Source organism: Bos indicus, chromosome 7 (assembly GCF_029378745.1).
Source record: "Bos indicus isolate NIAB-ARS_2022 breed Sahiwal x Tharparkar chromosome 7, NIAB-ARS_B.indTharparkar_mat_pri_1.0, whole genome shotgun sequence".
Classification (NCBI taxonomy): Eukaryota; Metazoa; Chordata; class Mammalia; order Artiodactyla; family Bovidae; genus Bos; species Bos indicus.
Window position 1 is genome coordinate 62,738,138 of NC_091766.1, and position 26,072 is coordinate 62,764,209.

General features: G+C 46.1%; 1 protein-coding gene across 2 annotated transcripts in view; it reads right to left on the bottom strand.

Moving 5' to 3' along the window:
- The window catches only part of GLRA1 (glycine receptor alpha 1), an 87,259-nt gene that overhangs the window by 11,668 nt on the left and 49,519 nt on the right, over nt 1-26,072 (bottom strand). For both annotated transcript variants that reach the window (XM_019963672.2, XM_019963671.2), the window contains exons 4-7: nt 9,046-9,269; nt 6,280-6,362; nt 4,788-4,925; nt 2,486-2,700 (exon numbers count right to left, since the gene is read on the bottom strand). In XM_019963672.2, coding sequence (XP_019819231.1) covers nt 2,486-2,700; nt 4,788-4,925; nt 6,280-6,362; nt 9,046-9,269 — 660 coding nt within the window. The remainder of the gene's footprint in view (nt 1-2,485; nt 2,701-4,787; nt 4,926-6,279; nt 6,363-9,045; nt 9,270-26,072) is intronic.

A 26,072-nucleotide genomic window follows, 5' to 3' on the forward strand; every position in this document is an offset into this window, starting at 1 on the left:
AGCAAGATATTCCTCCTGCTGTTGCAAATGAACAGAGCAGAATGTGCTGTCAGCTGGTAACCGTAAACAGAGAGTTTGGTTTCAAGCTTTTATAGTAAATGTAGCAGAATGCAAAGTCTAGCCTTAATGGTACAAGGGGCACATTGTTGAGTTTTCTTGTGAGGATGGATAGAGGAGAGAGTGGTGTCTAGCATAGATGACAATTGAAGTAGAATGTCATGTCTCACATTAAAAGTTAATGGAATAGTCAGTGTCATGAAAGAAAACAGTGGGGAGACTCTTCTAGATTAAAAGAGTAAACCATATGCAATGTGTATGTTTATTGGATCTTTGATTGGATCCCTCACCATGTCCACTGATGACAGTTTTTGGACCATTGAGAAAACGTAAAGGTTCTTTAAATTTTGGTGAAATTATGGAATTATTTCTAATTCAGTGATATTATTGTATTAATGTTAATTTTTTAGTTGTGATAATATCATGTGATCATTGTCCTTATTTAGAGGTGAATTGTCATGCTGTCTGTAACCTTCAAATGCTTCAGTAAAAATTGCATTTATCTACCTGCTTACCTAGAGAGAAAGATAAAGACAATGTGGAAAATGATAACTGGAGTTGAGGTGAAGGCTACTAGGTATTCGTTGCTCATTCTTCCAACTTTTCTGCACCAGAACAGAACGTGAAGTGTCGTATTCATTGCCCATGGTGCAGAATGTTGCATTTAGCATAAGGCTGAAGGGGGCAGAGTATGGTTGGTGTCTGGCATTAATGGCAGAGCACCATGTTGGGTCTTCCCTGTAGCTCAAATGGTAAAGAATCTGCCTTCAGTGCAGGAGACCAGACCTGGTTCTGGAAGATCCTCTGGAAAAGGGAATGGCAATCCACTCCAGTATTCTTCTCTGGAGAATCCCATGGACAGAGAAGCCTGGAGGCTACAGTCCATGGGGTCACAAAGAGATGGACATGACTGAGCAACTTAACACACACATGTTGGACCTGGTGTTGAGGAATGTGGAAAGTGGTTCCAACGACTGTGGCGAACGCAGTGGAAAACAGCGCCTAGCACTCGATACAGGAGAGTAAAGCCGATTGAGGCATTACGCGCTCATAGTGAATGGAGCCGTGTTGTTACCTCAAGTGTGGGTGAGTGGAGGAGCGCGTGGTGTCTGGCATTAATAGTAAATGAAGCAGAACATTCCGTCTAGTGTTAAATGTGAATTAAACAGAATGTGAGGTCTAGTGTTAACGGTGAAAGGAACAGTGCTGCTTTCATCGTCAAATTGACTGGAGGAGGATTAGCGTCTGGCGTTGGTACCAATGCAGTGGGATGCTGCGTCTGGTGTGAGAAGAATGGAACAGAATGCTGGGTCTAGCACGGAGTGCATGGAGCAGAATGTGTGTCTGGCATTAGCAGTGTGTGGAGTGAAATGTGCTGAGTGTTAATAGTGAACAGAGCAGAACATGGTTCAAGAGTTAATAGTGAATGTGACAGAAGGTGGTGTTTAACATTAGAAATGTCAGAATCAGACTGAGGTACTGCAGAAAAGAGTATAACAGAGCAGGCACTGGACTGCTGTCTTACGAAGGACCTGCTGGCCAGGGTGGCCCTTGGTTGACATCTAGAACTTGGATTTTGGGCATCTTCCCACTTTCCCTAATTGACAAGCATGCCCGTCCATGTTTTGACCACTGGTATAAACAGTGTGGTTTAAGCCTAACACCTGCTTTCCTCTTTGGAGTCTGGAATTTGGGGATATGGTGGGCAGAGGGTACTTGTGTAACCAGCACCTAATAAAAACCTTTGATATTGAATCTTAAATCTCAGAACAATTTCTCTCTTTCTCTGGGTGGAAACTTGTCACACATATAGCTGTATTTTTGTTGCTGGGGTGAGAGTGAGCTCTGTGTGGTCCCTCATGGGATGGAGAGAGTGAGGAATCTTGCACACGGATCCCTCTAGACTCTGCCTGTGTCTTTTTCTCTTATCAACTAGCTGTGTATCCTTAATCTATGGATTAAGGATAATGTGTATCCTAATCACTCTAAGGAATCTTAGCTGTGAGTTCAACAATTTGTTGAGTCTCTGAGTCCTTTGAATCTTTGTATATGGTGTGGTCTTGAAGACCCCAGACACAAAGTGCCATTGATGGTGAAAGGAGTGGAATGTTGTCCTTAGCGCTGCTGTGAAGTGGCTGGAGGAAGTGGAGTTGAGTGTTAATAGCAGATGAAGCAGAATATGTGTCTAGTGTTGGTAGAGAATGGAACAAAATGTGGTTATCTGGCAACTCTACAGAACATGATGTTCTATACAGGAAATGTTCTGGAGGAAGGGTTTCTGTGGATCTGAATGCTGGATCCTGCTGAGTTCAGAGGATCAAGAAATAATGCCTAATTCCTTGTGCAGGCCCGATCTCAGGCGGGAAAGGGAGACGTGTGTCCTCCATGTCTGTCCGGGTGTTCTGTGCTCTTGGGCGGTGGGACTTACCTTGGGCAGGGATGCTCGAGAGCCGGAGCTCTGGGTGGTCATGGTGAGCACAGTGGTGATGCCCAGGCCCACACGGGCGGGGGCAGCATCCATGTTGATCCAGAAGGAGATCCACGAGAGGATGACAATGAGCAGGCTGGGGATGTACATCTGGATCAGGTAGTAGCCCATCTGTCGCTCCAGGTGGAACCGGGCCTCGATGCAGGTGAATTTGCCTGCAGGAAATTAGAGTGGGAGGCAAAGTGGCCCAGTGGATAGGAACAAGGTTCTGAGGTCAGAACAGTCTTGGCTGGAATCCTGGTCCAGCCTCACACTAGCCGTGTCCTTGGGTGAGCGTTTGAATCTTTCTGTGCCTCAGTTTCCTCATCTGTGGTAAATCGGGGATGATGACGATGATAGTAAATAATAATGACACCAACCTCACATGGCTACTCATGTTTACTGCGATGGCAAATGAGATGGTAAAATGAGTAAAGAACTTAGCACAGCCCTCACAAACCATTAGTGCTCAGAATGTCATTCGCCATCAGCCTCATCATGTGATTATTTGATACCTACAGGGAGAAGGTCAGCCTCTGTGGTCTGCCCTTCACAGTGCAGCCTGTTTCCACTCCACTTCCCTTTTCTTCACCTCACCCATGACCCCTACACTCCAGCCCTTGCCTTGAATATCCTCTGTACTTTAACACTTCTGAGTTTTTGAGCCTGATAATCCCTCTGCCCGGAATGCCCTTCTTCCACCCCACAACCCGCCAAGGAATCCTGCCTCTCCTGTTTAATGGTGACATCTCCCCCAGGCAGGGCGCTTCTTTTTTCCCCATGTCCCTTCAGCTCTGTTCACGTGAGCATTGGATCCTTTAAGGTGTAGTACACTGAGTAGGCAAGTCGACCTCTCTTTCTCTTTCTCTGTCCTCTGCACCAGGCTGTGGACAACGCATCTCCCAGTCTGTGTGTCCCTTGAGCTGGGCCGGGCCGTCCCCTGGTGGGGTCTTGGCTCCAGTCCACTGACACACAGTTGCCAGGGGATTTTTGTACAGTTCCCTGGACTGCACCTTCCATGTGGTCAGGGCCTTGCCAGTCTTTTCTCATTGAATCCACAGAACTAGCCCGGAACTCAGCTCTTACTTAAATGTGGGTAATGAAGGGCCATTGAGATAATGAATGAGAAAAACACTGTGGTGTATGAGAGCCGCTGTGATTATTTGATACCTGGGGACTCACTGGCTCTCCAGACCCATGGGCCCTGCATCCTCCAGTGAGGAGGGCTGACCATGGCCTTGAGCATCCCCGGATATTAGTAATTTGGGGGGCCTGGAACCCAGTTCCTTTGGAGACTGAGGGATGACTGGTCTGCTCTCTCTCTGAGTCTCAGCTTCCCAGGGATGAAGAGAGTAGTTTTGAAGTTTCTAGGATATCTATCTCCGAGGTCACTGGAAAGGGACACCTGTCCTAAACAGAGCAGAACCCAGGCTGCCTGCTCTTCTGGGCCTTCCACTTGCATCAGAACGCACAGTGGTTTCCCTCAACTCCTCGCCCTCACCTCCTCCTCTCCTTGGCCCCTGTCACAGCCTGTCATGTGCCTCCACTTCACTGGGCTGCGTTCAGACAGCAGCCCCCCTGGCCCCCACACGCAGCTGGCATACTGACTGGCTGCCTTTTGTCTGCAGTGTTCCATAAGCTCCTTCCCTGCCTGAAACACGGCAGGCGAAGCCAGTCTTGGTCCTGCCCCAGTTCATTCCTGTGTTCATTCTTCCAGCAAAGCCTGGGCTAGGCATGGGAGGTAGAGAGCTGAGATAGAGAGTGGGCTTTTCCCTTCTCCCCTCATAGCTCACACTCTAGGGGACCCTTTCCAACTTCACTGCTTACTAATCCTCAGTGCTGGCTCGAAGCTCCCTCCCGAGATCTAGTGGGAACATCATCTGCTCTTGCCTTCTGAGAAGTGCCAGCCGCTCTGTGACACTGCTAGATGTCCTCCCACTGCCAGCTCTCCCCTCTGCCTTAGGTTCTACCCTGAGCTGAGCACACTGCTACCTGGAAGAAAGACTGTGTCTCCCAGTTCCCCTTGTCGTGAGCCGTGGTCCAAGCTCAAGTTACTTGCCCCAGGACTTCAGGAGGAAATGGTGGGAGCCACTTATGGTTTCAAGGGACGTTCCCTTAACCCCTGGGTAATAAATGCAGAATTAGATCCACCATGGGTGCCTCATAAGACCCACTGAAACGGTGATGGCACGAAGGTTTGCAGTGACCTCTGGCCCTGGCTGCAGCAGGATGGGACCCCAGGAGGGTGGCCTCTTGCACCTACCTGTGTTGTAATGCTTGGTGCAGTATCTCAAGTCCTTCTCCTCTTTCAGGATAAACTGGGGTAGAGTTAGTCCATCTGCCACCTGCACAGCCCCCTGCTCCTGCCACTCAAAGATGAGGTCGTTCATGGTGTATCCAACTGGGATGGGATCAGAAGGAGAAGTCACCACCTGGAAGCTCTTATTTGAAGCATGTCAGGGGTTTTAGGGTTAGAGGTGAAGAGGCATCGGACCCTCAGTGGAACTCACGAGACTACATTGCTTTATTTCCCACCCTCCTCCTCCCATGGGAGGTTAAAGCTGGCTTAATTGCTTGTGTTTACTTCACAACCCTGTTACCTCTCTCGTTCCTCCCAGCATCCCACCTGAGCATAGCTCTCAGTTCTGTTGTCAGGTTCAGCTGACCTCTGCTGTTTTTGGCCTGTGCACCATCCTTGCAAGCACATCTCCCCCCAACCCCCGGGGAATAACTGTATGGATTGCTGTCATGGTGGGGCTGTCAGTTGGGGCACAAGGTCTGAGATGGTGACTCATTTAGGCCGTCCTGAGCCTGTCACTCTTCCAGTCTGGATGTGCATAGGGTGGGGTGGGCAGCAAGCGAGCAAGGCCATGTGGGCCCCTGATTGCTCCCAGCCTGAATAAAGTGATAGCAGGTTGGGAGCTGGCTCTCCTTGGAGGTGCTACTCCAGGGAATGGTCTGTTAGTTCCTGTTACCTAAATGCTCTGCCCTGGTTCTTGTACTTTAGCTTCTCCTTCAAATCTGTGAGGAGTTTGAACCCCTGTGCCCTTCCACTTAATTCCAGTCTTCAAATTCGTCAGATTGGTTTCTATGTTTCCAATCAAGTAAGTGAGCTACCCCATTGGTTAAAATCTTGGTTCACCTGTGATCTCCTCCATAAAGCCTTCTCTGTATCCTGTCTCCTTCCCAATCAGAAGGAAGTGCCCTTTCTGCCTTGAGGCCACAGCATTTTGTACATCTAACCACTTGCTGCTCTGCGTTAGAATTATTTGTGTGGACAGACATCTCTCTCCCCTGCTGGAATAGGCAACTCTGGGAGTTTAAGGACTCTGACTTATGTAAGCTATTACTTCTCTATTCCTGGTGAGCATGTTCACAGAGGACATGGAATAGTGCCTCTTTGGAGAATGCTGCTGGCTCTAGAGCTGGACCTGAGTCAGACCGTGTAAGGGAAGTTACATTTCTGATGCACTTTCCAAGAGCAAAGCCCCTCATCTGGTATTTTGGACTGTTACAGTATGGCAACCGACTCCAGTATTCTTGCCTGGAGAATCTCCATGGGCAGAGGGGCCTGGTGGGCTACAGTCCATGGGGTTGCAAAGAGCTGGACACAACTGAGCAACTAAACACAGCACACAGCACAGTAATCTCCTGGGGTCCAGGGGTTAGGAGCAGCTGTGTGGGGATTTCTGCTGGTCCCATGGGTAAAGGAGGATCTGATTTTTTAAAATGGAGGCCTCATGCAAGGGACTCACAGCTTTCCAGTTGCATAATGCACGTCTGGACATCCATGGGGAAATTCTTCAAGTCCATGGGGCAGGCCAATGTCAGGGTGATCCTGGGAAGAGAAAGGAGTTGAATGATGCTGGATCCACAGACCAGGGAAGTTGTGCCTCCATGCTAGTTACTACCAGTGAATTAGTTATCTAGGAGAGGGCAAGGAGGTCAGGGAACTAAGCGTTTATTGAAGTAATATATGCACGTTTCCATATGAGAGAGAGAAAGGAGGTTGCCTCTAGTTACACAGAGTCTGTGGAACTTCTGGGCTTCTTTGGTGTCTGTCTGGCTTCTAGAAACCTGCCTTTAGCAAGTGCCTGAGGCCTGGAGGCCCGCATCCTTACTCTTCTGCGGAGCTCTTGGGTACGGACAGAGCCTGACTTTTAAACTGAGCGCGACCAGGCCTTAGGCATCCCCAGGTGCATCTGGAGCAGGTGTGTAGGTGGTTCTTGGCTCCTCCCTTCACACGCTCATCAAAGGTGATTTCCAAGAGGCCCCCTGCCTTCTCAGTGTCCAAACACAGCTGATTCCCATCTGTGGGCTCCTGTTGGGCTCAGCTGGGAAGCAGTGGTTTCCCCAGGCTTTTGGGCTAGCTGTTGATTTTGGGTTGTTCAACCCTGGCAGAGGCTGCAGTCTCAAGCAGAGGGAGTCCCCTTAGCACAATCCGAGGTCTGCAGCTCAGCTGAGATGCAAGGCTTCAGCTTGAAGGGCTCTGCCAAGTCCCAGGCCCCTGCTGCAGGGAGTGGAGAAGAAAGACCAGTGGAGGCCAAAGAGACTTCAGTCGACAGGCCAACTCCCGCATTTGACAGGTGAGAAAACCAGGGTGTAGAGGAGGCCAGGGAGGGGCGCATGTCAGTTCACAGCAAGCTGATGGCTCAGCCACGACTCAAAGCTGTTGCTCCTGGCCTCTGGATCTTGAACTCATGTATTTGCTGACGGGCTTTCTAGCACTGCTGTCCTGAAAAGCCAACCTCAATGTCCAAAGACCCCTAACTGGTAGTCATGTGGGGCTTAGCTGCCAGCACCTTGGCCCCACATGGTGAGGCACACAGCCCTGGGTGAACGCCCCCCTCCAGCTTTTACCCACGGCTGTGGATGTGGGCCCTTTAAGTACAAGGCGGAAGCGAGGGAGGGAAAGGAGGGAAAGGAGGGAAAAGAGGGAGTGGGAGGAGGAGGGGGAAGGGAAAGGGCACATTGTTGAATTTCTGCAGATAAAAGCTCTAAAGTGGGGCAACTGTCACACTGGGTTAATTTCCTGAAGTTGAATGACCTTGGAACATCACTTTCTGCTGATTTGTCCTTCTGTCATGCTGCACTGGGGCTTAGCTTCCCGGAGATGTGAAACTAGCCTGGCTGCAGCAAATCCCTAGCCAGCAGGGCCTTGGTGGCCGTCCTGAGCCTGTCACTCTTCCAGTCTGGATGTGCATGGGGTGGGGTGGGCAGCAAGTGAGCAAGGCCATGTGGGCCCCTGATTCCTCCCAGCCTGCCCTCCCACAGTGCCTCCTTTCTCTCCTGAGGTCCTTGAGTCCCCCTCCTACCCTGTCTGAATCAAGTCACACTTGGGGATTAGGGCCTGTACGGCTTCTCCTATGGGCCTGGACACTTAAAGCTCGTCTCCTGATAGAATTCAAAAGATATTCCCCTGAGGAACTGGTGGAGACAGGGAGCCATTTAGGACCAGTGCCCCTTTAAGCTCTTTGAAATAGAAATATGTTCATCTAATATTTGAGTGCCTGTTGAATGTTCTAGGCTCAGAGTGGGCATTAGATCCACACTAACATAGTAGAATCTAGGTTCTGCTACTAAATAGCTGTGGGAACTCTGGCAAGTTGCTTAAACTTTCAGATCTTCACTTGTCTAATCTGTAAAATAGGCATAACAAAACCTGCTTCATAGAGTTGTTGGGAGGATTAGAAATCATACGTGGTAAGTCCCAGCCTAGTGGGTAAATTCTCAGGGAATGATGCATAGTAAGAATATTACATGGACACTGGTTCTTCCCTCCATGCCTTGCAGGAGACTGGGAATTACGTGGGATGGGGGGTGCAGAGTGTGGCAGAAAATTCTGAAGGTTTGACCCCAGCTAGTGTCTGCAGGATACCTCCCAACCTGGAAAGAGGGTCTCAGGTTCTTAAAGTCAGTGCAAGGAATAGAGGATAGAAAGGTTTTATAATCAGGACAGAGCATCCCTGGTTTATACTTGTGAGCAGCACTGTCCACCCGGCAGGCCATTTATGTTGAAGTTGCTGTGATTTTTCAGACTTTGTGCCTTTGCTCCTGCTATTTTTTTTTAATTATGTAAAAAAATGTAACATGAGATCTACCCTCTTAATGCATGTTTTAGTGTACTGTCCAGTATTACTAGGCACACTGATATACAGCAGCTCTCTGGAACTTATTTATCTTGAGTAACCAAACATTCCTGGGGTGGGCATTGACTTCGAATACTCTTTTCCCATCTTGTTTTACTGAAATGCTGGGGAAGCTTGGGGGCCTAGTTTTAACCCTCCCTCTCTAGGCTGCTTCCTTAGTCTCCCTGATTATAATGAACCATGGACTTGTAGAAGCTCCCATGGTGTTTGATTCTTTCTTGCTGATTGTAAGCGGCAGAGCAGGCTCTGCCTGTTCTGCAAAGGCATTGGGTTGCCAGGGCCTGTTCACCTTTGCTTGGCCCTCCTCTTGGTGTCTCCTCCCAGAAGGCGTGTTCTGAGGATTCAGCGGGTGATGAGCCTGACAGGACTCACCTAATGCTGTAGAGGACATTCCCGTTCCGGGAGATCCTCAGCAGTTTGTTGTCTGTGGTGATCTCATGGAAGTGGGCCCCCTTCTCATTGGCAAAGAACAGGTCAGGTTTCCAGATGGAGTCCAACATGGATGGGTCCAAGTCCAGCGAGTCATCGGGGTATTCATTGTAGGCCAGCCGGGGGTCATTCCACTGCTGCCGCAGGAAGATGTTGACCCTGTAGTCCTACAGCCAGGAGACAAGGAGGTGGACTCAGTGTTAGGCCCTGGACTGTCACGTGGTGGAGGGCCTGGGTGCTTCCGGTCAGCGTTCCCCAAAGCCCATTCTGGAGGATGTTATCAGAGTGTGGCTGCATCTCATGTGGGGGTGAGCCGTCAAGTCTGTGCTCAGGCAATAATCAGGGGAGTCATAATTATCCCTGAAAATTCTCTGGATGCCCTATTAAGCATATTCAACTCTGAACTGATATTATTTAGATGTTTTTCTTTTGAAAAACGAAAAAAAAAAAAGGAAGTCCATAGTAACCCTAACCTGTTTTCATCCTGTTAACATTTTGTCATGTTTGCATCAGTTTTTATTAGATAAGAGAAATAATCCATCACAGATAAAGTCCCCCTTTGATTATCAACCCCGTCAGGGCAGTAATTCTCTTGACCATTAAGCTTTGAGAGTCACTATTCTAGACAGATTGAAAGAACAGAAAGACTAAAAGCTAATGCCTGAGCAGTCATACTATTTCGCCCAGTTCCCAAGAAGTGAAGGAAGGTTGGGTGGAGGGATTTTATAGTGTTCTGCTGGTCTTAGAATTCATACCACTCTGTTTTAGTACCTGCCTCCTATTACCTCTTGTTTGTTTGGGGAGGATTAATAGATGACACACCTTACTGAGTTTTAAACCCAGTGCCAAGTAAAATGCTCTCTGATGGGATTGTAGTGTAGTTACTCCACTGAAAAAAGATTATGATCAAACCAAGTAGGGAAATGTTTGATTAAACCAAATATATCAGATTTCTTTATTGCAGGACTTCTCAGAGACCTTAATATACTAAGGAGTTGTGTGTATCTCCAAGAAGGGACTAGACTATTCAGTATTCCCCTGGTTCATTTTGGCCATAGAACTCTTATTTTGTGCAGGCTACTTGTCTTCTACAGAATGTAGGTTAGAAACTGCTTTCCTAGCCAAAAACTATCCGCTTCTCCATTTTTATTTTTCTCCAGATGGGGAAACTGAAATCAAAAAATAATTGAGACTTGCCAGTGTATCTCTGAAAAGGCAAAGCAGAGCCCATTTTGGAGCCTGGGTGCCTTGACTACTAGCTGAGGATTTGTTCGTTGGATCCTAGAGGAACTTAAAGAATCCATTTAGTTTGTATTCACATCCTGAGAAGCAATTCATGGCATGGGTAGGTCTCCATGGTGGGAAATTGGGTGATGAAGTTAAGAAATATTTCCATTAAGGAAAGTTTTAAATTTTGTTAGAGAAGCATTGTTAACTTGCGGCCCATGAATATTTCACTGCAAGTAGAAATTGGGGTGTATTTGTGTTGTCCTATGAAGAAGGGTCTAGCTCTCTCTGTTGGATTCCTAAGAGGGTTTATAGTTCCCTAGAATATTATAACCTCAGTTCAAGTCCAACATTAAATGTTCTCCTTCAAGTAATAATCTCTACTCGTAAGCACCTGCTATTGCTTTTTCTCTGGCAGGATAAGGGAGGTTGTGCTCTGCTTTCTTTGGGGGGCTGCCTCTAAATCCTAATCACTCTTGGTCTGTCATCAGCACAAACGAACTGAAACAAACAGCCCTTCTCCCCGCCCTCACCTTCACCCCACCACTTTCCCCCTCAGCTCATGCCTCATTCTGTTCTCCTATAGAAATATCAACAGCTTCATAAAATGTTCCAAGGTATTTTATAGGATTGTTCTATAATTTAATTGAAGCCTCTCCCTCCAGGCCCATAGAAAATGGCATTTGGTCTCATAACTTCATATCTTATAAGTCCCAGGGTGGAGGGAAAACTTCAGACCAGACTGGAAGTTGATGCTTTGTTTTTCCTACTGACGGTAATGGATAGCTGCCAATCTGGTTCCATCTGATCAGGGATTAGAAATGGCCTCTTTTTGTCCTGTGGATTTTACATGAAGTGTGTGTGTGTGTGTGTGTATGTGTGATAGAGAGAGAGAGAGAGATGAGGCATTGGGCAATTCATGTCAGAGTAAACAGACTATGAATGGTTGGACAGAAAAAGCCTTCCAGTCCCCAAACCCCAGCTGCACTTCTGATGTTCTTGCCAGTGACATGTCAAATGGTTTATGTGTCTGGAAGGAGGAAAATAAAGTGGCATCTAAAATGGCCTGTTAGGCACCAGGCACTCTTCTAGATACCGTCACATACATTTAATCCTTACAAAACCCCTGCAAGCTAGACGTTCGTATTCTCACAGTGACCTTAAGGAAACCGAGGGTTGGAAAGGTTGAGAGGCTTGTCCAAGGCCCAGAGCTAGCAAGCAGCAGAAAGTGTGAAAGTGAAAGTGTCAGTTGCTCAGTCGTGTCCGACTCTTTGCAACCCCATGGACTATAGCACTCCAGGCTCCAATGTCCATGGGATTCTCCAGGCAAGAATACTGGAGTGGATAGCCATGCCCTTCTCCAGGAGATCTTCCCAACCTAGGGATCAAACCCACATTTCCTGCACTGCAGGCAGATTTTTTTTTTTTACTGTCTGAGTCACCAGGGAAGCCCAGTAAGTGGCAGAGCTGGAGTCTGAATCCACATCAGCCCAACCTCCTAGTGAGAACTTGTTGATTATGTCCCCTGGCAGTGGATGGCCAGTTGTTTGTGGGGACTGTTTTCTCTCATCCCTACAGCCTGCTCAGCCTAAGCCGTATCTCTGGTAGGGGCCTTAATGCCCACAGGCTTTCCTGATTGCTTCCTTTTCTGATCTGGTAAAACCAAATCACCAGAAATGTTTAATTTAGCACTTCCTCCCCATGTCTTATCTCCTTAACTTGATGGGAAACAATTAGAGGCAATGGACCTGACCTTGTAGTTCTCTTGTACTCTCCTGCCTACCTACCCAGTCTGTGTACCTGGCAGGGGAGGAGGACGAACATAGCCAGGAAAAGCTGGAGTACAAAGAGCTTTCCCCGTTTTATGGCTGGGGAGACTGAGACTCTTTTCTAAGGTCACACAACAGTTCACAGAAGACCTGGGATTAGAATCTGGATTTACTTCTCCGGGCCCCACTGTTAAAAGAAGGAGTTAGGAGGGGATTTCCTGGAAGTCCAGTGGTTTAGATTCTATACTCTCACTACTGTGGCCTGGGTTCAATCCCTGGTTGAGAAACTAAGGTTTCTCAAGCTGGGTGATGCAGCCACTCATAAAAAAAGTTAGGCTAGATGGTCTCTAAGTGAGTGAGTGAATGAAGGTCACTCAGTCGTGTGACCCCATGGACTGTAGCCCACCAGGCTCCTCTGTCTATGGAAATCTTCAGGCAAGAATACAGGACTGGGTTGCCATTTCCTCCTTCAGGGGATCTTCCTGACCCAAGGAACGAACCCAGGTCTCCTGCATTGTAGGCAGATTCTTTACCCTCTGATTCTTTACCCATCTAGGAGCCACCGGGGGAGATCCTTCCAAATCTCATAGGTAATGATTATTACTTTTATTTTTTCCAGTGACATTTAGCTGAGTGTCTAAGTGCCAGGCACTGTTCTAGGAACTGGAAAATCCACTGAGAACAAGAAAGACATGTTTATGGTGTCCCAGAGCCTACTGTATGGTGCTTACACCACACAGAGACAGGGCTCTGCTGAGGCTTAAAACAGGTCACTGGGAGATACAGAATTCAGGATCTCCATCTGGATTTGGATGTGGGGGTCAGGGAAGGTGCCAGGAAGATGCAATATTTAATGTGAAACCAAGTATGGCAGAGTCGAAAAGGAAAAGCATTTAGGGCAGTTGGAACTGCCCCTGTGATGGCCTGGAAGCAAAGCAAGAGCACATGCCTTGGAAAGAACAGCGAGTGAATGAATCAGGGCAGGAGTGGGATGAGGCACTCAGTGAGTGGAGTCTTCAGAGAATTCCAAGTAGGGAAGGACATTATTATAGTTGCATTTTATTACTGATATTTAAAAATACTTTAGTTTTCTTATTACAGAAGTAATGCATGTTGATTATAAAAAATAGAAACATACATTACCTAAAAGAAGAAAAACAAAATAAAAACTGTAGGGTTTTATTATGAAATGCTTCATAAGTAGTGAGGGTAAGAGATGTGGAGACTGTGTCTGACACCCACAGGCAACTTGTCTCCTCCTCCCAGTGGCCTGGCTCCTCCCCTCTGCTTCGATTGATTTTATTGTCCCTGGTTGGTAAACAGCAGTGGGAAATGCCATTCAGAAGGAATCAATATAATTGCTGTAATCGACTGAGAGCTAAATGCTGTCTCGCTTACTTGGCCGTACACTCAACGTTGGTTGGTATTCAACACGTTGGGCGTCCATGTTCAAGTTCATGGGCAGGAGGAGCAGCATTGGGGTTCTCCACCCGAGAATCTCAGGTCCTACCTCCTGTAGTTGGCTTCTAGTCCTCAGACCGTCAAGGTGGCCCATCTTCTAAGTCCGAGGGAGCAGGGCTGCCAGAGCTCTGGCTCAGCAGGCTCTAGTATCCACCCTCCAGTCTCACCTCTGAGAGTCCCTGATGGCCTGATTTCTGGAAACTGGGCAGCTTGCATGCTTGTGAGACCGAGGGAGAGCATTCATTCATCTGTTCTTTCATTCAACAAACATTTATTGAAGGCTTCCTGTGTGCCACCCCTCTCCCCACTCCTGTTATGTCTAATTTCCCACTCTAACCTCTCCCAGTAACCTCCTCTAAAACTGTAAATTGTGGTGAAATGGGAAGCATGAGGTACTTTAGTGGGAAAGCGCTAAAAGCCTGGTGAGAGTGTTGGTGGGAAGGGGACATGGAGGGCAAGGTATGCGCCCACTGCAGTCAGAACCCAGAGACATTACCCAAGAGGAGAATGAAGAACCAGATTCTTATGTCTTCCTGCTCTCAAAGGAATGTCTCTTCTCTAAATGAGATGCAACTCAGTAAACACTTATGAGGCCCAGTAGGAAAACAATGAGCGTGGAGGCTCAGGCTTCTACCCTCATGGAGCTCAGATTACCTAGCCATCCAGGAAAGGAATGGACACAAACCTAATGTACAAAAGTGAATGTGATAATGGTCAGAAAAGGTTCTATTAGATATTGCTGCTATTAGCTAAGCAGCTGTTAGATACTGCTTTTAGGTTGTTAAGATTACTTCCAGGTGAATCTGGAAGTGATTTTGGGGAGAAGGTAGCATTTGAAATGGCCCCTATCAGGTTGTTTCATCCTCCTGAAGTTAGCATCTTTAGATCTGATATTGTTCTGAAATAAGAGCAATACTTAATTTCTGCTGGAAAGGAGGCCAGTAATGTGTGAGGAAGAAGGACAGGGCTGAGGAATACAGACATAAAGCATGACTGGATGTGAGGGACTGAGGGCTGCAGTCTTGGTGTATATAGGATATGGTTTGTAGAGTTGGAGCGTCAGAGGAATTTCATGTGGAAGGAATAGCATAAGCAAGGTTGTAGGCAGGGGCATTCACACAGTTCAGTTTAGCTCAACCATCAGCTGCATAAGTAATAAAACGTCTCCCTTATTGAGGACCTGCTATGTACTAGGCATTTTGCTAAGCATGCCATAAATTGCACCTCATTTTATCTTTAAAACATTCCTATGACTATAGGTATTTTCACCTTAATTTTATAGATGAAGGCTCAGGAAGATTAAGTATTTCGTCCAAAAAACACATAGCAAATAGTGAGGTTGAAATCTGGTTTGTCTGATTATATAAAGCACATTCTCTCAATCACTCTGCTGTGTTGAGGCTGTAGAAAGGATTGATTTGAGACTGTGGGTATCCTTAACTACCAAACCAAAGTATTTGGATCTTATTTTGTAGCCGGTTAGGTACTACTGAGGTTTTAAGCAGCGGAGCAATAGCACAGTATGACTTCAGAAAGATCAGTGTGGCAGGCGTGACCGTGAAGTGTTGAAGTGAGAGAAAACAGGTCCAGGGAGACCTGCTTTGAGGCCACTGTGACAGTGCAGTGAAAGAGGAGGAGGAGCTAAACTAAGGTAGTAGGGATCGGGAGTGGGACACAGGAATCATTGCTCTCTCTGTCATCTTCTTCCTCAAATATTACATGTAGACTTCTGTCTCAGCTCCGTCATTTTACAGATTGTCCAGAGAGGGAAAGGAGACTTTTCCTAGGCCACACAGCAATCCAGTGTGGTACTTTTATACAGAAATCTTGCCCTACTCTATTGCTTTTCCTAATCACTTGTAGAACTTTGAGGGCAGGAGGAGGAGAACTAAGGTGAATCTGCCATCAGGTAGGCTCTGATCTCTTAGAGAAACTCTGAGACAGCTCTGACTGGGTTTGGGATAAGATGCCTGAGAGCTGGACCTGTCTGCTGAGAGCTGGGGAACAGGGGCATTGAGAGAAAAAGGGTCCAGGCCTCATTCATGAGCTGCTGCTGCTTTTCAAGCTTTCCAGACCTTCGAGATGCATTGTGGAACTGAAGTCGTAGATGTTGCCCCCAAATGTGAGGAAAGTCAGCCCCAGTCTCTTCACAGTCCTGCGAGAGTGTGGAGCTGACTCACCAGCACATGCAGAGTTTACTGAGTCCCGACTGAGTGCTAGGCACAGTGCTAAGTGCTTGAATGAACCCTCTCCCCAGCTTCTCACAGGGACACTGTTTTATGGATAAATTGAGCCTGAGAATTCTTAACGCTTTGTCTAAAGTTAGTGACAGGCTTCTCTGGTAGCTCAGTGGTAAAGAATCTGCCTGCCAATGCAGGAGATGTGAGTTCGATCTCTGGTTGGGAAGATTCCCTGGAGAAGAAAATGGCAACCCACTCCAGTATTCTTGCCTGGGAAATCTCATGGACTAAGGAGCCTGGCAGGCTACAGTCCTTGGGGTCACAAAAGAGTCAGACACGACTGAGTGACCAAACGACAAATGAAGGCACATAGAGATTAAAGTGCTTTTCCTGACATCACACAGCTAGTAAGTGGCAAAGCTGAAATTTGAACCCAGGATGTTAATGCCAGAGCCTGAGCATATAGACTATACCACCCAGGATCTCCCAGTTTTGTACTGAGCCACAGTTCTGTGATACCTCGGTGCCATCAGCAACTGCCTCTGGCTGTTGTTATGTACCTGTGGGTTTGTAGAGACCTGCAGCTAGCAGAAAGTATTGAAAAAGGGCAAAGGTCTAAACGCTTCTGCCCCAGGTCCAGCGGGCGAGCACTCCTGCCTTGTTCCTGGCTTGCCCCTTGGACTTAACCCTTTGTCTGCTCTACACTCAGGTTCAGAGCTGGCGGAGTCCCTACGCCTGACATTGCCTCTTGGGCTCCAGGTGCCTACTCCTCCCTCTTCTAAGTCACTACCCCGCCGGAGAATTCTCATTTGGATAACACACAATCAGGACTGCATTTGTTGTGAGGAGCTGTAGGTGGTTTGGACCAGTGGAGCGGAGCCTCTTTGTCTGTCTTTAGGGGATCACTAAAGCCCAGCATGAGTTTAATAATTACATAAAAATGCTAATAGCAGCTACTTTTATTGGGTGTCTAACATTTCCTAGAACTTTATATGCATTGTGTTTCTACACTTTTTATCAACCTAGAACACTGTATATTATTATACTCATTTCACAGGGGAGGAAACTGAAATTCAGAGAGGTTAAACAGAGGTTAAGTGACTTGCCTAGAGTCCCATAGCTTGTAGGTGCTAGAGCAGGAATATGAATCCAGGAATGTCTGGCTCCCAATTTCATATTCTCTTGACAATTACATGCTGCCTCTCTATTTTCTTTTCTTTTCTTTTTTTTGAAAACCAAGTTCCTAGATAGGGAGGTGAAAGAAATATAGTGAACATAGTGTACTGGGACCTCACTGGGCCCCTGTGACAGGTTGGCTCAGACATATCCTCATGGTCAGTATCAGGTGGAGAACTTTGGATTGTAATACAAGCTGAGGTGGATTCGTAACTGGTTACCAAAGGATGTAGATTGAAGGGTGACTATTCACTTGAAAAGAGGAAAGAGGACAATATTGCAGTTGTTGTTTAGTCGCTAAGTTGTGTCCGACTCTTTGTGACCTCATGGACGCCAGCACACCAGGCTCCTTTGTCCATGGCATTTCCTAGGCAAGAATACTGTAGTGGGTTGCCATTTCCTTTTCCAAGGAATCTTTCTGACCCAGAGATCGAACCTGCGTCTCCTGCATTGACAGGGAGAGTCTTTACCACTGAGCCACCAGGGAAGCCCAATATTGGCAGTACAGGGCATAAAAGTGAGCTGAGCCACTAGAAAACTTGGAAATATAGGAAATAAGGTTGACCTCTGAGAGTTAAACTAACAGCAGAGATGAACATGCAGCAGAGAACTTCGGCAAGGCTCAGCACCATCACAATGACCCATGTGTAATCGCAGTGATTTATAACAGGCCTCTGCTTGTAATTTAATCAGTGGAACCCTAACTTATTGTATCATGTCTTATTTAGAGAACTATTATATAAACATATTGAAGACATTCATTCAGTGGTACAAGAAAGGGCCCTTTGAGGATCAGGGATTTGGTGATTGGTAAATTAGCATCTGGAGGGCGGGGTCACCCTGCTTGGGGGAGCACCAATTTTTTCATCACCAAAAAGTTTTTTTTTTTTTTTAAGAAATCTTTTTTTATTTGTTTGGCTGTGTCAGGTGTTAGTTGCGGAATGTGGACTCCTTTGTTACCGTGCACGGGCTTCTCTCTAGCTGTGGCATGGGGACTCGGTAGTTGTGGTGTGCAGGCTTGGTTGCCCCAAGGCATGTGGGATCTCAGTTCCCTGACCAGGGATCAAACCCATGTCCCCTGCATTGAAAGGCAGGTTCTTAACCACTGGACCACCAGGGAAGTCCCTGAAAAGCGGGTTTCTATGCAGTGAGACAAGGATGGCATCTTAGACCTGTCTCTGGCCCACATGAAATTTCCTCAAAACCTTCTTTTCCTCCAGTTTGGTATGTCAAAAGCATACTTTTCATGTGCTTTCTTGGTACCGGGAGAGGGGTAAGAGAGTGCTTTCATGGAGGACACGTGCATGCTATTATTGGAATGGGAAGTCCCATTATGAATTAAAATGACTTGGTGGTCTTCTTTACCCACTTCAGTTTTTCCTGGGTTTGGTTGTCATTAGTCAGCCCTCCTGAATCTGACCTGATGGAGTGCCAACCCTGTGCTGCCGTAAATTCAAGACTGTGATGCCTCCCTTGGTGGAGTCCTGGAGAGGGCCATCCAGCAGACCGTGCCAAGGCTAGCTATGATCTGTTTTCTGCCTCGAACAGACTCTAAAAGCAAATGTGAGGCCTCTCTTCTTGGCTTCCTCTCAGTCATCAGTTTACCAAGGTTTTGTGGAGTGTTGAGCTATGTCTAACTGGATGACATTTACTAGACTTTTTCTTGGATTTCCTCGACTCCAGAGTGTAAGCGACCTAGCCTTAGCTGTGTAGACAGGCTGAAAGTGTGATGGAAAAAGCAACAAACAAGGATCTTATCCACAGTGCTAACCAACGTCACACAATATTCAGAACTAACCTGACAAGAAATGTGTGACTTGTGTGTATATATATAGAAGTTATACATATATATATATGTGAAAAAGTTATTCTAAAACCTTACTGAGAGGCATAACGGAATATCTCTATAAATGGAGAGACATACCACATTCATACAGTATTGTTAAGACGTCAGCTGTCTGCAAATGAATCTATGCATTCATTGCAATCCCAATTAAACTCAGGCAATTTTCATAGGATAAACAAACTGATTCTACAGTTCATATGAAAAAGAAAATAGACTAGAAATGACAATAAAACCTTATAAAGGAGGAATAACAGAGGATTTTTTTCTCCTGGACATAGAAAACAGAGCAAGGGGACAATAAACTGAGACTATCCATACACACAGCTGTTTCGTAGCCCACCATATATATAGGCTTCCCAGTTGGCTCCGTGGGTAAAGAATCCACCTGCAGTGCAGGAGACACAGGAGGTGAGGGTTTGATCCCTGGGTCAGGAAGACCCCCTGGAGGAGGAAATGGCATTTAAAGACAGCATGTCTAATCAGTGGAGAAATAATGGCTACTAAGAATAATGCTGGAAAATTATCTAATCAGAGAAAAATAGAGTTAAACCATCATCAACTACTTTACAGCAAACTAAACTCCAAATGGGTTATGGAGGTACATATAAAAGAGGGAACTTATGATATTATTCAAATTGTGCATACGTGCTCAGTTGCTCAGTCATGTCCAACTCATTGTGACCCCATGGACTGTAGCCCACTAGGCTCCTCTGTCCATGGGATTCTTCAGGCAAGAATACTGGAGTGGTTGCCATTCACTTCTCCAGGGACTGATCTTCCCAACCCAGGGATTGAACCTGTGTCTCCTATGTCTTCTGCATTGGCAGGTGGATTCTTTTCCACTGAGCCAACTGGGAAGCCCAGTATGTAAAAACAGGCAAACAAAAAGGCAAAGATACTCAAATTCACTAAGAATCTAGAGTGAAAATTAAAAATGACAACGAAATACCATTAAATCTCATTTGGTAAAATTTAAAAGCTTGGTAATATCTTGAGTTGGCAAGGATAAAAACACTGTTGTGAGGACAGTCAATTATTGAAGCTTGTTTGGAAGTGATTTGGGCAATAATATTTGTCACAATAGTGCAGGTCCCTTGATAAAGTAATTCCATCTCAGTGATATATCCTAAGGAAACATGCAAAGAGTCATCCAAGACTATTCATGGTGACACTTGTTTGTAGTAGTGAAAGCTTCATAAGCTCAGAGAGGAGTGGTTAAATACCATGGAAAGATGTTATGTCCAGACCGTGGAATTTTATAGGTAGGCCGCGAATCTGGAAATACTGATTAAAATCATTTTGTAATGTGTTGAATGTAATAATAATAAACCATTGTAATGTTTCTAAATTTAAGGGTGGGTAGAGCATTAAGAATGAGGTAGGTCTATAGGTGGGCTTCCTGCCAATGCAGGAGACATAAGAGAGGCGACTTTGCTCAATCATGTCTGACTCTTTGTGACCCCATGAACTGTGGCCCACAGGCTCCTCTGTCCATGGGATTCTCCAGGCAAGAATATTGGAGTAAATTGCCATTTCCTCCTCCAGGGGATCTTTCTGACCCAGGGTAGAAGCCAGGTCTCCTGCATTGCAGGTGGATTCTTTACCACTGCACCATATGGTTCTCTTCAATGTTCATTGCAGCACTATTTACAGCAGGCAGAACATGGAAGGAACCTAAATGTCCATCGACAGATGAATAGATAAAGATGTGATACATATATACAATGGACTACTACTCAGCCATAGAAAGGAATGGAATTTGGTCATTTGTAGCGATCTGGATGAACCTAGAGTCTGTCACACAGAGTGAAGTAAGTCAGAAAGAGAAAAACTAATATTGTATATTAACACATATATGTAGAATCTAGAAAAATAGTACTGATGAAGCTATTTGCAGGGCAGGAACAGAGACTCAGACTACAGAATGGACTTGCAAACATGGCAGGGAAAGGAGAGGGTGGGACAAATCGAGAGAGTGGTATTGACATGTATACACTACCATGTGTGAAACAGAGACCTAATGGGAGGCTGCTGTGTAGCTCAGCCCAGTGTTTCGTGATGGCCTGCAGGGGTGGAATGGGTGGGGGGTGAGAGGGAGACTCAAGAGGGAGGGAATACATGTGTGCATGGTATACAGAAGAAACTAACACAACACTGTAAACAATTATATACTTCAAAAAATAAAAAGACGTGGGGAAAAAAGATTCAGCTTAAAGATGAACTGTGGTATGTAGCTGCTGTTAAAAACAATGCTTTGAGGCCCACTAACCCAGAGTGTGGAGGGCTTGGTCCCAGTGCACTCCACTCTGAGCACTCCTCGGGGCCTGGATTCACTTCTTGGCCTTTTGGCTCAAGATGGACATTGACATGCTGGCTGTACTGGGAGAGCACCCCGGAGGCAAAGAGACAGAACCAGGGAGAATGACCAAGGGAGCCAGGTGTGGGGAGGGAGTGAGGGGACTGACCACAGTTTTTGGAAGGGCTGTCAGGTGCATAGGTTGGTTCTCTGTGGCCCCAGCATCAGAATGAAAGCCCTGGGCAAACGGAGATGTAAGAGGTGTCCCAAGATGAAACGGGCTGCCTTGGGAGGTGCAGGGGTTCCCATCACTGGGCGTGTGCAAGCCAAAACCACAATGTTTGTGGCAGAGATTCTGAGAACAGGTGGGGGTTCAACTGGAGAACCTTCAAGGTTAATTCTCTCCCCAAATATTGACTGAGCTCCTCTGGTTCAGGCAACGTGTTCGGTACTGGAAATAGAGGGATGATTGAGAGAGACAGGGTCCCCACTCTCAATAAGAAAGCAAACAAAATCACAAACTAACAAGCAAACCATTACTTTTTAGATATAACTGAAGATAATAGAACATGAAGCGACAGTGACTGGAATGGGGGACATTTTTAGATAGGGAGTTGGGAAGGACCTCTGAAAAGATAGCTGAGACCTGAAAGAATGAGAGTCATTCATGCAAATATTTTTCTGGACAGAAGGAGCAGAACGTAGTAAAAGGATTAAGAAACTGTCATAGAATTTGAAGCAGAGTGCTGTGATCTGATTTAGGGTTTAAAAGGCTTCCTCTTGGCGCTATGGGAAGTGGTGAGGATGGGAGGAAAGGAGGCAGGGAGGCCAGTTAAGAGGCCGTTTTAGTCAAGCAGGAGAGAGATGGTGCCAGGCTGAGCTAGACCTGACAGCAGCAGAGTTGGAAAGAAGTGGATGGACCTAAGTTTTATCTTGTATGATTCAAAATCAATTCATTCAGTCAACTGATCCCAGTTCAATTCAATCAGTTGATTCAATTTAGTCAATCGATCCCAGAAGTAGGTTGGCATTGAGAAGTGACTGCTTCCTAAACAATGTGTTAACTTTTATGGTTAGACATAAGGACATTTAATCTCCTTACATGGAAGCTGTTTTCATACATCTTGAACTCTCATTTCCAAATATCCACAAGGATGGGTGGCCAAGGCCTTTTGAGATACCCGTTCTGTAGAATTGCACAAATCCTACTTGTTATCCAAATCTGAGTGCAGAAGACCAGGACAAGGTTGTATTTCCATGACCCTGCCTCCCTTTGGCACAGTAGCCTCTCCTCTTATCCGATAACTAGTGAGGATGTTTCTTGGCTGGAAAAGCTTGGGTGAATTAAGCCTCTCTGAGCTTTAGTTTCCTCATCTATAAAATGGAATTATTAGGTTATATGAAATAATCTCCATAATTTGCTAACTACCAATGCCTGATTTTTAGAAAAATGCTCAATAAATGACCACCACCACCACCTCATCTTTTTCCACAGCAAGCTTTGTGAAAGAATTATCTTCCCAATGTCTTCTCATATTTTTGTCTTTTGCTTTCTTCATGTCCCTGAATTACATTCCCCACCTTCATACATGCTTCCCTCCTCTCACATCCCATTGCCAAATCCACTGAATACAGTTCTCTTTTCTTAGTTGACATGGCTCCTCTTTTAACACCGTGGAACACACACACCGGTTTTTAAACCCCTTCTGTTTGGGTTATTCCACTAAGCCATTCTCTCCTGGAAGGTTTTAACATGGAGAGAACCATGATCAGACTTTTACTCCAAAAAAAAAAGCTACTCAAAACCACAACACAGCATTTCACAGCATCTGGCACGTCGTGCCTGTTCAGTGAGCATGCCCTAACTTTGCTGCTGGTGCGGCCATTCTCTGTGTTCTGGCGGTGTCCTGTGCACACCTCTGTAATCTCACCCATCACACTGTGGTCTTGTCTCTGGTTTCCTTTCTCTAGGAGACTCCTTAAAAGAAAGGCCCTACTAGTCACAAATGTCTGGTGTCTCTTTCCTTACGGGAGGATTACAGTCGTTTTCAGATAGGGCCACGAGGCTTTCCTCAGTTAATGAAACGTAAGCAGAGGTGGTAGATGTCACTGCTGGGTGGAAAGCATTAACTTGCCAGTGTGCTACTGTTTAATGCCTTCTTTGCACAGCAAGTGTGCAACCATGTGTCAATGTGGAAATGCAAGGCTCAGCCATGATGTGGAGGACAGTAGTCCTGGAGGGTCCCCCAGATCTGTGGCAGACTTTAGAAGAGGGATATATCAGTCTTTGTGATTTTAAGACTCTAGGGTTTGGGTGGTGGTTGTTGGTACAGGAAAGCCTAGCGTAATGTGAGTAAAGCTGATCTATATCCCTTGAGCCTATGTAATGCTGCCTTCAGTACATTCAGTATGCTGCTGCTGCTGCTAAGTCGCTTCAGTCGTGTCCGACCCCATAGATGGCAGTCCACCAGGCTCCCCCGTCCCTGGGATTCTCCAGGCAAGAACACTGGAGTGTGTTGCCATTTCCTTCTCCAATGCATGAAAGTGAAAAAATAAAGTGAAGTCACTCAGTCGTGTCCGACTCCTAGCGACCCCATGGACTGCAGCCCACTAGGCCCCTCCGTCCATGGGATTTTCCAGGCAAGAGTACTGGAGTGGGGTGCCATTGCCTTCTCTGACATTCAGTATAGGACCTTAAAAATGGGGGTGGAAACAATGAATAAATAGGGAACAGAAGGGGGAAAAAACCACTTAGGCTTATGTATTGGTGACTGTGGCTGATTATTTTAGTAGTTAATAACCTGTTACATTTCTGTAGCATTCATAAAGGACTCTCATACCCATTTCTTGTGTATTCCTACACTCCATTCCTAGAGCCAGGTGCCAAGGGAGAAGTGAGTCTCAGTGGTATTAGACAGTGGCAGAGCTAGAGCTCAAACACTCGTCTCTTGTTTCCTGGTTCAGGGCTCTGTCCAATTCTCCCCTAATATCTACAAATAAGGCCAGGGACGTGGGCTCTAGTTGGCTCGGTTGTCACCCATCACCAGGGGTCCTGGCCACAGTGTGCCTGTCTCTATGCCAGGCTAGCCCAACCCTTGGCAAGAGAGGCTGGAGCACACGTGCTTATCGTGGAAATGCCGGGATTCGTGCCCAAAGGATGTCATTAGCCACACTCGCACATTCTGTCTCTCTCTCACATCTGTTGACATTGAGTTCCACATAAATTCCAGCTGTCTGTGTGTCCCCATGTGTGCACACTCACATGTACACCTGCACACTGTATAGGCATACCCACATGCTGATACACATTTAAATATTCTTTCATGTATTCATATCTTTTTGTATGGACATACATTCTCACATGCATGCACACAGAATTCATATTTGAGGGATGGCTCAAATGCTGATACATACTTAAATGCATGCATCAATATTCACAAATATCCACACACAGTTACATAACTGAAAATAATACCCTTCATGTGTTTTAACTCTTAACCATGTTCACATATTCTTAAATGTACATGCAGATACATGCACATCCCCATTACACATGTTCACATGTGTGATTATAACCATAGAAGTATACCTACTTATGTTCATATCCATACGTGATCAGACACTTTTCTCTCTGAGGTTACCTGTCTATATGGGCTTTCTTGGTGGCTCAGACAGTAAAGAATCTACCTGTAATGCAGGAGACGTGGGTTCGATCCCTGGGTCAGGAAGATCCCCTGGAGAAAGAAATGGCAACCCACTCCAGTATTCTTACCTGGAGAATTCTATCAACAGAGGAGCCTGGCAGGCTACAGTCCATGGTGTCGAAAAGAGACACGACTGAGGGACTAACACTACCTGTCTAAATATATTCAAACTAGTGTGCACAGGTACACAGGCCTATGTGTGCATTTGCACAAACATATGGCCCCACAATATACACATGCGTGCACATCCTCCAATGACATATAGATGCTGCAGAGCACACACTGATGCGCCCACGTAAGCATGTGTAGTCCCGTTGAGGTCCTAGGTCCACATTTTTGTCTTATGGAGTGCTGGAGGTGCTGCTGTAGACCAGCAGTCCTCCTTCCCTTTCTCCTTCCTACTTTCCTGTCCCAACTTCTACTTTCGTCTTTTTGCACAGATTCAGAATCACTCCAAAGGTTGAATGAAGGTCAGCTAGCCTCAGCGCTAGCCCCATCAGGAATGGATGGAGACCCCTGTTGCTTTGCTGGCTGCCTGCCTACTCTCAGCTCTGGTGAATAAAGCTGAGCCCTGGGAGGCAGACAGTCAGGCCTAGGGACTCCAGCTGGTTATAGAGCTGCTCTGCACTCCTGCTGCTCTTAGAGAACAGACACAGCCTGGAAAGTTTCTGACATTGGACTGTGACCATATTACCACAGACCCAGGGTACACGACCAGCTCATTGTATGGGTGGTGAGACCGAGCCCTGGGCTGGAAGTATGGGGGCCTGGGTATGTCTGTTCAGTGAAGTTCCCTTTCAACTCTGACTTCCTTATGATGAAAAAAAAAAAAAAAAAAAAAAAAGCAAGGGCTGGATAATCCCAAATATCTGGACATTAAGTGTTTACATTTGGCTCAGGAGAACATGGGGTTTGGGGTGATATCTGACTTCAATTCCTACTTCTGCCACCGATTAGCTGTGTGTCCTTACGCAAGGGACCTAACCTTTGTGAGCCTAAGTTTTCTTATCTGTAAAACTCAGCAGTGGCTACAGGACTGGAAAAGGTCAATTTTCACTCTAATCCCAAAGAAGGGCAATGTCAAAGAATGTTCAAACTACCGCACAATTGCACTCATTTCACATGCTAGCAAGGTTATGCTCAAAATCCTTCCAGCTAGTCTTCAGCAATACATGAACTGAGAAATTCCAGATATACAAGTGGATTTAGAAAAGGCAGAGGAACCAGAGATCAAATTTCCAACATTTGTTGGCTCGTAGAGAAAATAAGGGAATTCCAGAAAAACATCTGCTTTATTGATTACACTAAAGC